The sequence below is a fragment of the Bubalus kerabau genome, chromosome 4, assembly GCF_029407905.1.
Source record: "Bubalus kerabau isolate K-KA32 ecotype Philippines breed swamp buffalo chromosome 4, PCC_UOA_SB_1v2, whole genome shotgun sequence".
In the NCBI taxonomy this organism is placed as follows: Eukaryota; Metazoa; Chordata; class Mammalia; order Artiodactyla; family Bovidae; genus Bubalus; species Bubalus kerabau.
Window position 1 is genome coordinate 82,138,904 of NC_073627.1, and position 13,674 is coordinate 82,152,577.

The following is a 13,674-nucleotide window of genomic DNA, read 5'->3' on the forward strand; positions in this document are numbered from 1 at the left end:
GTCTCTCTGGATTTATGTATGTCTCAGTGTGTGTCTTTTTTAATTTTTTAATAGTATTACTGAAGTTGTAAATGAGTTCTAATTTAATTGGCCTAAAGAAAAGTAAGCACTTACAAATCAGGCAATTCTAAATACAAGAGAAATTAACCTAAATAAATTTCAGATTCACGTGAACTGGGAAATTTTCAATATTATGTATCTAGTGTTAATGTTTGCTAATATAATATAGACATGTCTATACCGGCACCCCACTCCAGTACTCCTGCCTGGAAAATCCCATGGATGGAGGAGCCTGGTGGGCTGCAGTCCATGGGATCGCGAAGAGTCGGACATGACTGAGCGACTTCACTTTCACTTTTCACTTTCATGCACTGGAGAAGGAAATGGCAACTCACTCCAGTGTTCTTGCCTGGAGAATCCCAGGGACGGGGGAGCCTGGTGGGCTGCCGTCTATGGGGGTGTCGCATAGAGTCAGACACGACTAAAGCGACTTAACAGCAGCAGCAGCAGCAAGCTTCATTGACATTAAGCATATTTTCATTGTTCCTAGGTTTCAGTTCAGTTCATTTGCTCAGTTGTGTCTGACTCTTTGCGACCCCATGAACAGCAGCATGCCAGGCTGCCCTGTCCATCACTAAGTCCCAGAGTCCACCCAAACCCATGTCCATCGAGTCAGTGATGCCATCCAACCATCTCATCCTCTGTTGTCCCTGCCTCCTCCTGCCCTCAATCTTTCCAGCATCAAGGTCTTTTCCAATGAGTCAGCTCTTCGCATCAGGTGGCCAAGGGATTGGAGTTTCAGCTTCAACATCAGCCCTTCCAATGAATATCCAGGACTACTCTCCTTTAGGATGGACTGGTTGGATCTCCTTGCAGTCCAAGGGACTCTCAAGAGTCTTCTCCAATACCACAGTTCAAAAGCATCAGTTTTTCTGCACTCAGCTTTCTTTATAGTCCAACTCTCACATCCATACATGACCACTGGAAAAACCATAGCCTTGACTAGACAGACCTTTGTTGGCAAAGTACTGTCTCTGCTTTTGATTATGCTGTCTAGGTTGGTCATAACTTTCCTTCCAAGGAGTAAGTGTATTTTAATTTCATGGCTGCAGTCACCATCTACAGTGATTTTGGAGCCCAGAAAAATAAAGTCAGCCACTGTTCCCACTGTTTCCCCATCTATTTGCCATGAAGTGATGGGACCACATGCCATGATCTTAGTTTTCTGAATGTTGAGCTTTAAGCCAACTTTTTCAGTCTCCTCTTTCACGTCCAAAGTCAGGAGCAGCAGCTGCCCTTTGCTGGAACAGCCATGAAGAGATATCCCACATCCAAGGTAAGAGAAAACCAAGTTTCTCTCAGAAAACTGAGAGAGGGCATCAGAGGGCAGACAGACTGAAAACACAATCACAGTCAACAGGCCAATCTGATCACACTGACCACAGGCTTGTCTGACTCAATGAAACTAAGCCATGTTGTGTGGGGCCACCCAAGATGGACAGGTCATGGTGGAGAGGGCTGACAGAATGTGGTCCACTGGAGAAGGGAATGGCAAACCACTTCAGTATTCTTGCCTTGAGAACCCCCTGAACAGTATGGAAATGCCTAGGTTAAGTATAAGTTAAATATTGTTATATTGTTATATACAAGTTTGTCAGCAAGGAAAGTACCTCAAATGAAGAAACTTCAGAAAAAATGTAAATGAGATATAAGCTTTTAGATAAACTCTTTTAAGAATAATTATAATTTAGAAATGTCTGTCTAAAACAGTCTCTCCAGATTTTGGTAACCTGCGTTTCTAGGGTTGCGCTAAACTAAGTGACAGAAGTTTATTGAATAGCTAGGTAATTTCCAAATAAAATAAGATTCTGAAACTTCTATTACTGAACACTAATTTCCTCTTATAGAGAAACTAGAGATTTTGGACTATTAATGAATAATGTTTGATGCCATCCTGAGATGTTCTCTAGAATTTTTCTTTAAGAAGTTATTGCTGGTATTTATGTTCACCAATCTATAGAATGTTAATATAAAAGTCATTTCTTGGTTGCTTAAGGAAAGTATGATGTGTGTTTTCAGTAAAGAAGGTATGAGGAATGAAATTATATTTTATGAAGGAAAAAGGAAGTAGGTCTGACTTACAGGGGGCTGTTTCAGGATGGGAGAACAAAGTAATGGGTACAGAAAGTGATAAGAAGGTTTTATGGAAAGTGGACCCCAAGGGAAGAGTTTTGTGCATAAATACAAGTTTTCTTGTGATGTTGAACTGCCTTTGATAATGGATTTTAAGTTTCTTTACTTCTGAAGTGATCTGTTCTATGTTTACCTTTGAAATCTTTTGTTAACTTTGGCTAAGTGAATAACTATTGTTTCACCGTGACTTATATGATCCTATCTGACTGAGTGTTATAAACCCTTTTGATATTTATTGAAAACACTTCCTAAATCATTTGACTTCTAGCTAACTTTGAGATGCTCCAGAGGGCTCCTGAAATATCCCAAAGAGAGATGTTAAACTATCTGAGTTCATTTGACATGTTAAATTACATGGGAAGTGTTATTGGAGGAGTGATGAATCTTCTCAGGTAGTATGGTTGATGTCACTTATACAGATATCCTAGAAATTACAAAAAAAAAAAAATCCCTCATGGTTAGACTTTTGCTATCCTGATGTCCTTACAAACATGGCAACAGTCTACTCCTAAATTGGGGAATTAAAAATGGGTGAACAATAGCTGTAAATCAAAGAACAAGGGCTAGGAGAAATCCAAGATGGCCACTTGGCTTTTCCCGGCTCCCTGACAAACCTCATTTTTATTTGATGGGCTAAAGCCTTCCCTGGCTACAGGGTTAATGCCCTCATAATGAAAAAAATCATGTTTCACTGAATATTAAGTTTTGTTAATTGTTAAACTGAGTTTCTAGTTTCATTAATTAAAGTCTAGTGTTTACTAAGACTCACTTCTGAGATAGTTCCTTGTTCTTATGTTATATCACTAAAATATTTAATTAAGTTATTAAAAAGGACACTCTAAGTTTGTTTCTAAAGCTTATCTCAGTAACCAATCTTCAGATAAAGATCAGATGCCCTGTGATGTACAATCAGGAGATTAACACGAGGCTATATGGCACCCCACTCCAGTACTCTTGCCTGGAAAATCCCACGGACGGAGGAGCCTGGTGGGCTGCAGTCCATGGGGTCTGTGAGTCAGACATGACTGAGCGACTTCACTTTCACTTTTCACTTTCATGCAGTGGAGAAGGAAATGGCAACCCACTCCAGTGCTCTTGCCTGGAGAATCCCAGGGACGGGGGAGCCTGGTGGGCTGCCATCTATGGGGTCACACAGAGTCGGACACGACTGAAGCAACTTAGCAGCAGCAGCAGCAGAGTCATTTAACAAATGAAGTCAGATGACCTGGGTTATACTGGGCTGTACCTAATGAAAGTTCTTGACTTATAATTCTTACTTATGATCTTACTAATAACTGCTAGCTATAACTATATTATTTTCTATGTCACTTGTTTCAGAAGATTGTTTCTTATGTTACCAAATGTGTGACTGAGCCTGTGATAAAATGCTGATATGCAGTTCCATATGAGATCAATGATTGTAATAATGTAACTCTAGATACGGGAAGAAGCAACAAGAGGGAATATTTTCCTGGACCAAGAGGCTAGTAAAACAGGTATGGTCCAGAGATTTTTGCTACTCGCAAGGCCTGGTCCAATAACAGCACACTGAGTGGCCTGTCAATGGAATCTTCCCTAGATCTGGGAAGGACCCTTCCCAGCACCGCAGGACACAGTGGCCATGAAATGCCCCCAAAGCATGGTCAAATATGTGGCTATGAAGGGACCCCACTGACTGGAAGCTGGCACTTGCCAGCTGCCTCTACAAAGATTACATTATAACCACTGCAAGCCGCTGACCTTCAACACCCCCTGAAAGGAGTTCACGATGCGGATCAGAAATAAGCACCCTGTGCTCTGGGAAAAACCCAGAAGAACCGGCCTTCAGATAGATGTTTTCAGGTAAAGATTTTATGAGCCCAAATTCTTGCATCTTCTCATACCTAGAGAAACACTAATGACATGAGCCAATGTCTCTGATCCTGGTTCTCCTGGCTAGGTCCTCAGAAGCTTTTCCACTTCTGTTCATCTCTGGGCCACGTACTTTTAACTTTCTTGTTAAGTTTGTTTCTTTTAGAATACAACAAATCTCTAAGTGATAGTATGACAAGAATATTCTCTGGCCAACACCCAGACAATGCTGAAACAAGTCGCCTTATCATTCCATGGATTCCCATCTCCCTCTGTAAATCGTAAACGCACCCTGGAAGAGAGCAGGCAAAGGGAACCCAGAGCCTCACGATACCCCTGTACAGCCTGAAGAAGCCTGAGTGGTCATTACCCCTTTTCCTTTGAGACTGGGTTTCCAAATGTCTGAGAAGGGAAATAGGTAGATAATTAGACACGAGCAGGGTATCCAAAGGGGCCAAAGAACTGGCTGTAAAAATAAAGAGAGGGAAGAATGTGGTGACCCAAGGGCGAAAGAGCAGATAAAACCAAGGAGCATCTTGGAATGCAGGAACAGAAAAACCATACCCTTATCGTCCTTCCTTCCCCCATGTTGTAACTATTAACAGATTTCAGGTCCTCCTGAGCAGTATAACCTGTCTCCCCTCCTACCCTATAGAGAGAAGATATTTATCTTACTTCCCTCTCCCCCACCCAGTATATGTGCCTCATCCAAGCAGCAAATGACCTGCAAGACCCCTATCCCACTGCTTGTACCTAGGTATACAAGTGGACTAAGGACCCCTGTTCAACACCAGTTCTCCCTTGAGCTGGCCCGCTGTTCTAACAGTGTCTCCCACTCTAATAAACTTTATTTCCCTCTCATTCTGCCTCATGTCTGGAAATTCTTTTCCAACCCGCGCCCGGACCACGACATATAATGTATATCACATGGCAACAAATCCAATGGAGGAAACTGGAGAGGCGGGTGGGAGTTGATTGTAATTTTAAACAGACTTGAAAGAGGAGGCTCCAGTGAGTTTTGAGTAAGTGCTGAAGGAAATGAGGTAGTTAGCCACGAAGTATCTGCTTGAAGAGTGTTCCTGGCAGAGGGTGCAGCAAGTGTCGAGGTAGAAGTTTACTTGGTATTTGGGGGAATCAAAGGGGGCAGTGTGGATGGAGTGGAATTTGTGATGGGGAAAGTAAGAGGAGACAAAGTCAGAGATGAAGGAATGCTGATTTGTGTTGGGTTTACTCTGAGTAAGACAGGAAGGCCCGGGAGGGTTTTTGAGTAGCAGAGTGACAAAATGCAACACACATTTTAAAGGAATGACACCGGTGACATATGGGCAGGAAAGCAGATACAGGGTGGGCAGTAAGCAGAGGAACCAGTTCGCACGCTATTGCAGTATTCCAGGCTGCCTGTATCTGTGGCTGGACCATGGTGGCAATTGTGGGGGTGGTGGGCTGAGATCTGCTTCTGGATATCTCTTGAAGATAAAATCAGTGAGATTTTCAGATAGTGTAGAGGTGGAATAGAAAAGGAGAAAAGTCAAAGATGATTCCGCGGGGCCCTTACGCAACTGACAGGTTGGAGCAGCCCTTCCCAGAGATGGGGAAGACAGCAGTGTGAGCGAGTCTGATGGGGAGGATCCAATCAGTGTGGGTGAATTTTGGGTATCTGAATCCTTCCCACTCCCCCATTCTTTGCATTTAGCTTACTTTCCCAAACAACCTAAGACACATATGCATAAGGAATAATAAATAGTCAGTGGGAAACAATATCTACTTCAATTCATGATGGGATTGGTTTTCTGTACAAAAAGGGTTCTGACAAAACCTGGATTGGAGAAGAGATGTAGCCCAAGATGCTCTACAGTGAATGCTTGTGTCGCCCCCAAACAAAATTCATACGTTTGAATTACAGCCCACAAGGTGATGGTGCTGAGAGGTGGGGCCTTTAGGAGGTGATTAGGTTACAAGGTTCTCAAGGCAAGAATACTGAAGTGGTTTGCCATTCCCTTCTCCAGTGGACCACATTCTGTCAGACCTCTCCACCATGATCCGCATGTCTTGGGTGACCCCACACGGTTGGCTTAGTGTCATGAGTTAGACAAGGCTGTGGTCCGTGTGATTAGATTGACTAGTTTTCTGTGATTATGGTTTCAGTGTGTCTGCCTTCTGATGCCCTCGCAACACCTACCGTGTTCCTTGGGTTTCTCTTGTCTTGGACGAGGGGCATCTCCTCACCGCCGCCCCTCCTGACCTTGAACGTGGAGTAGCTCCTCTCAGCCCTCTTGCACCAGCACAGCCACCACTCCTTGGACCGCCCCATGAACAGTATGAAAAGGCAAAATGATAGGATACTGAAGGAGGAACTCCCCAGGTTGGTAGGTACCTAATATGCTACTGGAGATCAGTGGAGAAATAACTCCAGAAAGAATAAAGGGATGGAGCCAAAGCAAAAACAATACCCAGTTGTGTATGTGACTGGCGATAGAAGCAAGGTCTGATGCTGTAAAGAGCAATATTGCATAGGAACCTGGAATGTTAGGTCCATGAATCAAGGCAAATTGGAAGTGGTCAAACAGGAGATGGCAAGAGTGAATGTCAACATTCTAGTAATCGGCAAACTAAAATGGACTGGAATGGGTGAATTTAACTCAGATGACCATTATATCTACTACTGTGGACAGGAATCCCTCAGAAGAAATGGAGTAGCCATCATGGTCAACAAAAGAGTCCGAAATGCAGTACTTGGATGCAATCTCAAAAACGACAGAATGATCTCAGTTTGTTTCCAAAGCAAACCATTCAGTATCACAGTAATCCAAGTCTATGCCCCAACCAGTAACACTGAAGAAGCTGAAGCTGAACAGTTCTATGAAGACCTACAAGACCTTTAAGAACTAACACCCCCAAAAGATGTCCTTTTCATTATAGAAGACTGGAATGCAAAAGCAGGAAGTCAAGAAACATCTGGAGTATAGAATGAAGCAGGGCAAAGGCTAATAGAATTTTGCCAAGAGAAGTCACTGGTCATAGCAAACACCCTCTTCCAACAACACAAGAGAAGACTCTGCACATGGACATCAACAGATGGTCAACACCGAAACCAGATTGATTACATTCTTTACAGCCAAAGAAGGAGAAGCTCTATACAGTCAGCTAAAACAAGACCAGAAGCTGACTGTGGCTCATACCATGAGCTTCTTATTGCCAAATTCAGACTTAAATAGAAGAAAGTAGGTGAAACCACTAGACCATTCAGGTATGACCTAAATCAAATCCCTTATGATTATACAGTGGAAGTGAGAAGTAGATTTAAAGGACTAGATCTGATAGATAGATAGATAGATAGAGTGCCTGATGAACTATGGACGGAGGTTCGTGACATTGTACAGGAGACAGGGATCAAGACCATCCCCATGGAAAAGAAATGCAAAAAAGCAAAATGGCTGTCTGAGGAGGCCTTACAAATAGCTGTGAAAAGAAGAGAAGCGAAAAGCAAAGGAGAAAAGGAAAGATATAAGCATCTAAATGCAGAGTTCCAAAGAATAGCAAGGAGAGATAAGAAAGCCTTCCTCAGAGATCAATGCAAAGAAATAGAGGAAAACAACAGAGTGGGAAAGACTAGAGATCTCTTCAAGAAAATTAGAGATACCAAGGGAACATTTCATGCAAAGATGGGCTCGATAAAGGACAGAAATGGTATGGACCTACAGAAGCAGAAGATATTAAGAAGAGGTGGCAAGAATATACAGAAGAACTATACAAAAAAGATCTTCATGACCCAGATAATCTCGATGGTGTGATCACTCACCTAGAGCCAGACATCCTGGAATGTGAAGTCAAGTGGGCCTTAGGAAGCATCACTACAAACAAAGCTAGTGGAGATGATGGAATTCCAGTTGAGCTATTTCAAATCCTGAAAGATGATGCTGTGAAAGTGCTGCACTCAATATGCCAGCAACTTTGGAAAACACAAGAGTGGCCACAGGACTGGAAAAGGTCAGTTTTCATTCCAATCCCAAAGAAAGGCAATGCCAAAGAATGCTCAAACTACCACACGATTGCACTCATCTCACACATTGGTAAAATAATGCTCAAAATTCTCCAAGCCAGTCTTCAGCAATACGTGAACTGTGAACTTCCAGATGTTCAAGCTGGTTTTAGAAAAGGCAGAGGAACCAGAGATCAAATTGCCAACATCCGCTGGATCATCAAAAAGGCAAGAGAGTTCCAGAAAAACATCTATTTCTGCTTTACTGACTATGCCAAAGCCTTTGACTGTGTGGTTCACAATAAACTGTGGAAAATTCTGAAAGAGATGGGAATACCAGACCACTTGACCTGCCTCTTGAGAAACCTATATACAGGTCAGGAAGCAACAGTTAGAACTGGATATGGAACAACAGACTGGTTCCAAATAGGAAAAGGAGTATATCAAGGCTGTATATTGTCACCCTGCTTATTTAACTTCTATGCAGAGTATATCATGAGACACGCTGGGCTGGAAGAAGCACAAGCTGGAATCAAGATTGCCGGGAGAAATAGCAATAACCTCAGATATGCAGATGATACCACCTTTATGGCCCAAAGTGAAGAGGAACTCAAAAGCCTGTTGATGAAAGTGAAAGAGGAGAGTGAAAAAGTTGGCTTAAAGCTCAACATTCAGAAAACGAAGATCATGGCATCCGGTCCCATCACTTCATGGGAAATAGATGGGGAAACAGTGTCAGACTTTATTTTGGGGGGCTCCAAAATCACTGCAGATGGTAACTGCAGGCATGAAATTAAAAGACGCTTACTCCTTGGAAGGAAAGTTATGACCAACCTAGAGAACATATTGAAAAGCAGAGACACTACTTAGCCAACAAAGGTCCGTCTAGTCAAGGCTATGGTTTTTCCAGTGGTCATGTATGGATGTGAGAGTTGGACTGTGAAGAAAGCTGAGCGCTGAAGAATTGATGCTTTTGAACTGTGGTGTTGGAGAAGACTCTTGAGAGTCCCTTGGACTGCAAGGAGGTCCAACCAGTCCATTCTAAAGGAGATCAGTTCTGGGTGTTCTTTGGAAGGAATGATGCTAAAGCTGAAACTCCAGTACTTTGGCCACCTCATGCGAAGAGTTGACTCATTGGAAGAGACTCTGATGCTGGGAGGGATTGGGGGCAGGAGGAGAAGGGGATGACAGAGGACGAGATGGCTGGATGGCATCACCGACTCGATGGACGTGAGTCTGGGTGAACTCCGGGAGTTGGTGATGGACAGGGTAGCCTGGCATGCTGCAATTCATGGGGTTGCAAAGAGTAGGACATGGCTGAGTGGCTGAACTGAACTAGGTCACAAGTCAGAGACCCTTATGAATAGAATTAGTGCCCTTATCAAAGAGGCCTGAGAGGACTTCCATGGTGGTTCAGTGGATAAGAATCTGCCTGCCAGTGTAGGAGACATAGGTTCAATTCCTGTTCCAGGAAGATTCCACATGCCTCATAGCATGCACCACAACTACTGAACCTGTGCTCTAGAGCCTGGGAGTTGCAACTGCTGAGCCCATATGCCATAACTACTGAAGTCTGGAGCCTTAGGCCTGCATTCTGCAACAAGAGACACAACCAAATAAGAAGTTTGTGCACGATAACGAAAAGTAGCCCCCCACTTGCCACAGCTAGAGAAAGCCTGTGTGCAGCAAAAATTAAATTATTAAAAACAACAACAACAAAAAACAACAAAGAGGCCTGAGAAAGCTTCCTTGCCCCCTTCTGCCATGTGAGGACACAGAGAAAAGATGTCAGTGAGGAAATGGGCCACCATCAAACACCAAATCTGCCAGGGCTCTCCTCTTGGACATCCCAGGCTCTAGAACTGTGAGAAGTCATTTCTGTTTATCAGCCACCCAGTCTGCAGTATTTCCTTTCATTAGCTTGAATAGACTAAGAAACTGGACCAAGGAGGGCTTGGATTTAAAATGCTGGCCTTTCAGAGCAGATTCTGAAGGTTGAGCCATCCTCTTCCAGTCACCAGCTCACAGGCAAGGAAGCTGGATCAGGAAGATGGGATGTGATTCATCATACTGACCCCACCCACTGGTGAAAGTTAGCCCAGGAAATAATGAAGTCTCCCCCCAAACCCACCAGCTTCACTGTTGCTCCCCATTGAAGGGGCCACTAAGGGAAGGAAGTGGGATGAGGCAAGGCTGAAACCCAAGCAGAGAGGCAGAGACAGTTCCATGAATGCTTATTGATTAGAATCCAGTGTTTTCTTTGCCCTACACATACTCTGCCTGTCTGTGCCCTGGAGCTTGAGCCTTTTCTTCAAGGGCAGAAGTTGGCTCTTGATGTTCTTCTTTAGTTTCTGAGACAGAAAAACTTATTTTTCCTCTCTTCTTGACAGAACAGAAAAACTCTGTGATGAGAATTCTAGGGCAGACAGCAGGCTCTTCCCAATTTGGGAAAAGGAGTGAAACAGAAGGACTACTAAAGGTAAACTAGAGTAATTAAGAGACAGTTTCACCCTAATTGCTCTGGATGAGGAAGAAGAGTTGATTGCCATGAGGCCAAAGGACAAAAGGAGCTTTAAAGAAGTGAATGAGGTTTGAGACAGCTTAGAAATGAGATTGCATGAGTCAACAGTGACTCGAAACATTTCTTAGTTGGATGGGTTTTAGTATCTGACCATTTTTTCTTCTTGAGTTTGAGTTTTATATTCACAGTCTTCAATATCTTTGCATTGCCAAATGACACAAAATTCAGTGGAATCCTTTAATTCAGGGTTGATATCATTAGACCATGACTATTAAATATTTCTTATAATATCAGACTTGATATTGCAAAGGATGAGTGTGGGTTTAGAGGTTCTCACTTGGTAGTTGTGGAAACCGCTTTTGGGGGAGAAGTGTTTCTCTGTGTAGTCTAGTTTCTACTTAATATGTTTCTAAACTTTTTTAAAGTGTGTACTGAGAATTAGAAAATGTAATACCTAGTCATTTGTTATACTTCGCATTTGATGTGGACGAAGATGCTATTATACGAGGAATAAAAAGATATGGAAGACATTTTTTTTTTCTGCCTCAGGAGGCTTATATATCATGACTCCTACTATGAACAAAGAATACTCTCTATGTTTAGTTTATCCTTTAGTACCACCCTTGCAGGTCGACACTGCTTTTCCCAATTTACAGAGAATACTGAGGTTTAGAGGTGATAGACCAATATCACACAAAGAGAAAGGGGCAGGCTGTGGGTTGGGATTCAAGGTCCATGCTCATTTCATTACCCTCAGCTTATCCTAGTGAATTTGCTAGAATCTTGAAGTATTTTCCAATGATGACTGCTATTCTCTGTCCGGCAGTCCATAGCATTTTTCAAGTCAAAAAATCTTGGAGAAGGTAAGCAATTTCCCTCTCTCTAGGTGCCTTGGATATGACCATGGTGGATCCAGAACTCTTCCTTTCTGATCTGATAGCTTTCTCCCCGCCCTGGCCAGAGGGTCAATGTTTTTTCCACAAGGCTGGGAGCCCAGCTCAGACGGTCCATTCCCCACCTCTTTCCGGAGGGACGATGACCCTAAGGCGACCTGACGTCCCTTCCCAAGGGAGCTGCCATTCCGAAGGCGGCCGCCAGGGGGTCCCCGCTCCACTCGCGCCCTCGCCAAAGAGAGCCTCGCTGCGGGTGCCGGTGGGGGCTGCTCTGGAGCGGCGGCGGCGGCAGCTGGAGCCCGGTGCTCGCTCGCCCGCGCGCTTGCTGAGACCGCGCGCGCTGACCCGGGAGCCCCTCACTGGATCCGCGAGCGTCGCCCCTCCTGCCCCGAGCTCACCCTCTTCCTCTCGCGCCGCCTGCAGCTGCCCCGGCGCGGCGAGCCGACAGGGCCCCGGGGCTGAAGGTAAAACCCCACGGTGAGTGAGAACTCGCTCCGAGCGAGGGGAGGTGGCGCAGCTCGCAGCCGCTCGCGCCGGGTCGCGCCCGGGCGGTTTAGAGGTGCGGGGCACACCTGGGGGGAGTGCAACAGGAGTGCGGGAGGCGGCGGACCCTGTTTCCCCGCCCGCCCTCCGCCTGCTTCCGGGGCTGGAATCCGCCTCAGACCCCTGCCCGCGTCTTGGCTTCTGGCAGCCTCCTCCCGCTCTCTTCCCGGGCTGGAACGAGAGTCCTCCCCGGGCTCCGGGGCCTTGATTTTTAAAGATCTATCAATGAACTCGTTCTTGTCTTGGGGAGGAGGGGGCGGGTACGACTCTGTCCCCGAATCTATCCCGGATCGCAGATGATTGCAGAGTGCATGCTGGACTGTGGGTGGCGGGAAGACAAACTTTTACCAAAGTGCGCCCGGGCAGGGGGACCACGTTTAGGGCGGCTTGGTATTGAAGGCGGAGGTTCGGCTCGGGACTGAGAAGGGGAAACTCCGCTGCGTCGCCCGGGTCGCCCCGGGGACTGCTGATGCTTCGCGGAGGGAGAGGGTGTGTAAAGGGCGTACAAATCCTTCGGAACCCCTGGGCCAACAACTGTCAAACATCTGGAATCCCAGCCCCTCCCTTTCCCTGCACTCAGGAAGAATGTGAAAACCCTTCAACTTTCCTCTGATTGCTCCTGCCTGCCTTTGGACCCCTCTGGAAGGGTACAGGGCCGACCCCCGGCGCCTGGCAAGTAAGTACCAGACCGACACCCCAGACTTCTCAAGATCCCCCCCTCACCCACCTCCCTGACCCCTCCCAGACGTCCGTCCCGCAGGGACCACGCGACAGAGCCGATGGAGATCGAGGCGAATGGCCTTTTGTTTCTCGGCGTTTCCCCTATTGTTCGCCTTTCTAACATCTGGCGGGGCTCGGGAGACAAGGAAGCCCCTCTCGTCCTCCTCCCCCACCCCCCTACGCCCGCCTCCCGGCCAGCTTGCGCCCAAGAGCCTGCCTGGGGAAGGCGAGGAGCCCGACCCCTGCGGGGCGGCCCCTCCCGGGCCTTGCGGTGAGAGGGCGGAGGGAAAGTTGTTCCTTCCCCGCCTCCTCGGCTGCCTGTGGCCCCGGGCGCATTTCTCAGATCTTATCCCTAGCGCGCCGCGGAGCGCAGATCCAGAAGGTGCCGCTCGCGGGAGAGAGTGGAAGCGAGGTGCTGCCCCAATCCCGGGTGCCCTTTTCCTGTGAGTTCCGGTGGATTCCAATCTCCGCCTAAAGGCGTGTGGTTGGCTCGTTGAAAGGCGGTGGGACGGGATCAGGGCAGGTCTGATAGGCAAATAGCTAAGTCTAAGGCTCTAAGACTAAGGCTCTGAGTTTCCAAGGGCCGAAGGGCAGGCGAGTCGCCCTCCTTAAGGAGGGCGTGTGTGCAGTGCTGTGCTGAGTCGTGTCCGACTCTTTTGCGACCCGGTGGACTGTAGTCCGCCAGGCTCCTCTGTCCATGGAATTTCCCAGGCAAGAACACTGGAATGGGTTGTCATTTCCTTCTTCAGAGGATCTTCCCGACCCATGTCGGGAAGGGTCCCCTTCTGTAACTCAGGTCTCCTGAGTCTGCTGCATTGTAGGAGGATTCTATACCGCCGAGCCACTAATGGAGATATAGAAATAACCTAGGAAGCCTCGAGACTTTGCTTAGAAATAGGAGTGAAGTGGCTCCCTCCAGAATGAACCTGGGGTCCTGACTTAGCACAGCGCTCCAGTTTAAAGCCCGGGTACCC

At 46.2% G+C, this 13,674-nt stretch overlaps 1 protein-coding gene across 10 annotated transcripts in view; it reads left to right on the forward strand.

Moving 5' to 3' along the window:
• The first annotated feature begins 11,564 nt into the window (after nt 1–11,564).
• The window catches only part of MOB3B (MOB kinase activator 3B), a 241,459-nt gene continuing 239,349 nt past the window's right edge, over nt 11,565–13,674 (forward strand). For 3 of the 10 annotated variants that reach the window (XM_055577853.1, XM_055577849.1, XM_055577848.1), the window contains exons 1-2: nt 11,624–11,914; nt 12,561–12,656. Coding sequence is in view for 3 of the 10 variants with exons in the window: in XM_055577856.1 (XP_055433831.1) it covers nt 11,580–11,914; nt 12,561–12,656 (431 nt within the window). In the remaining 7 variants the exon portion in view is untranslated. Of the gene's footprint in view, nt 11,915–12,537; nt 12,657–13,674 lie in introns of all 10 variants that reach the window. The other 7 variants (XM_055577856.1, XM_055577846.1, XM_055577850.1 and 4 more) reach the window with 6 other exon arrangements.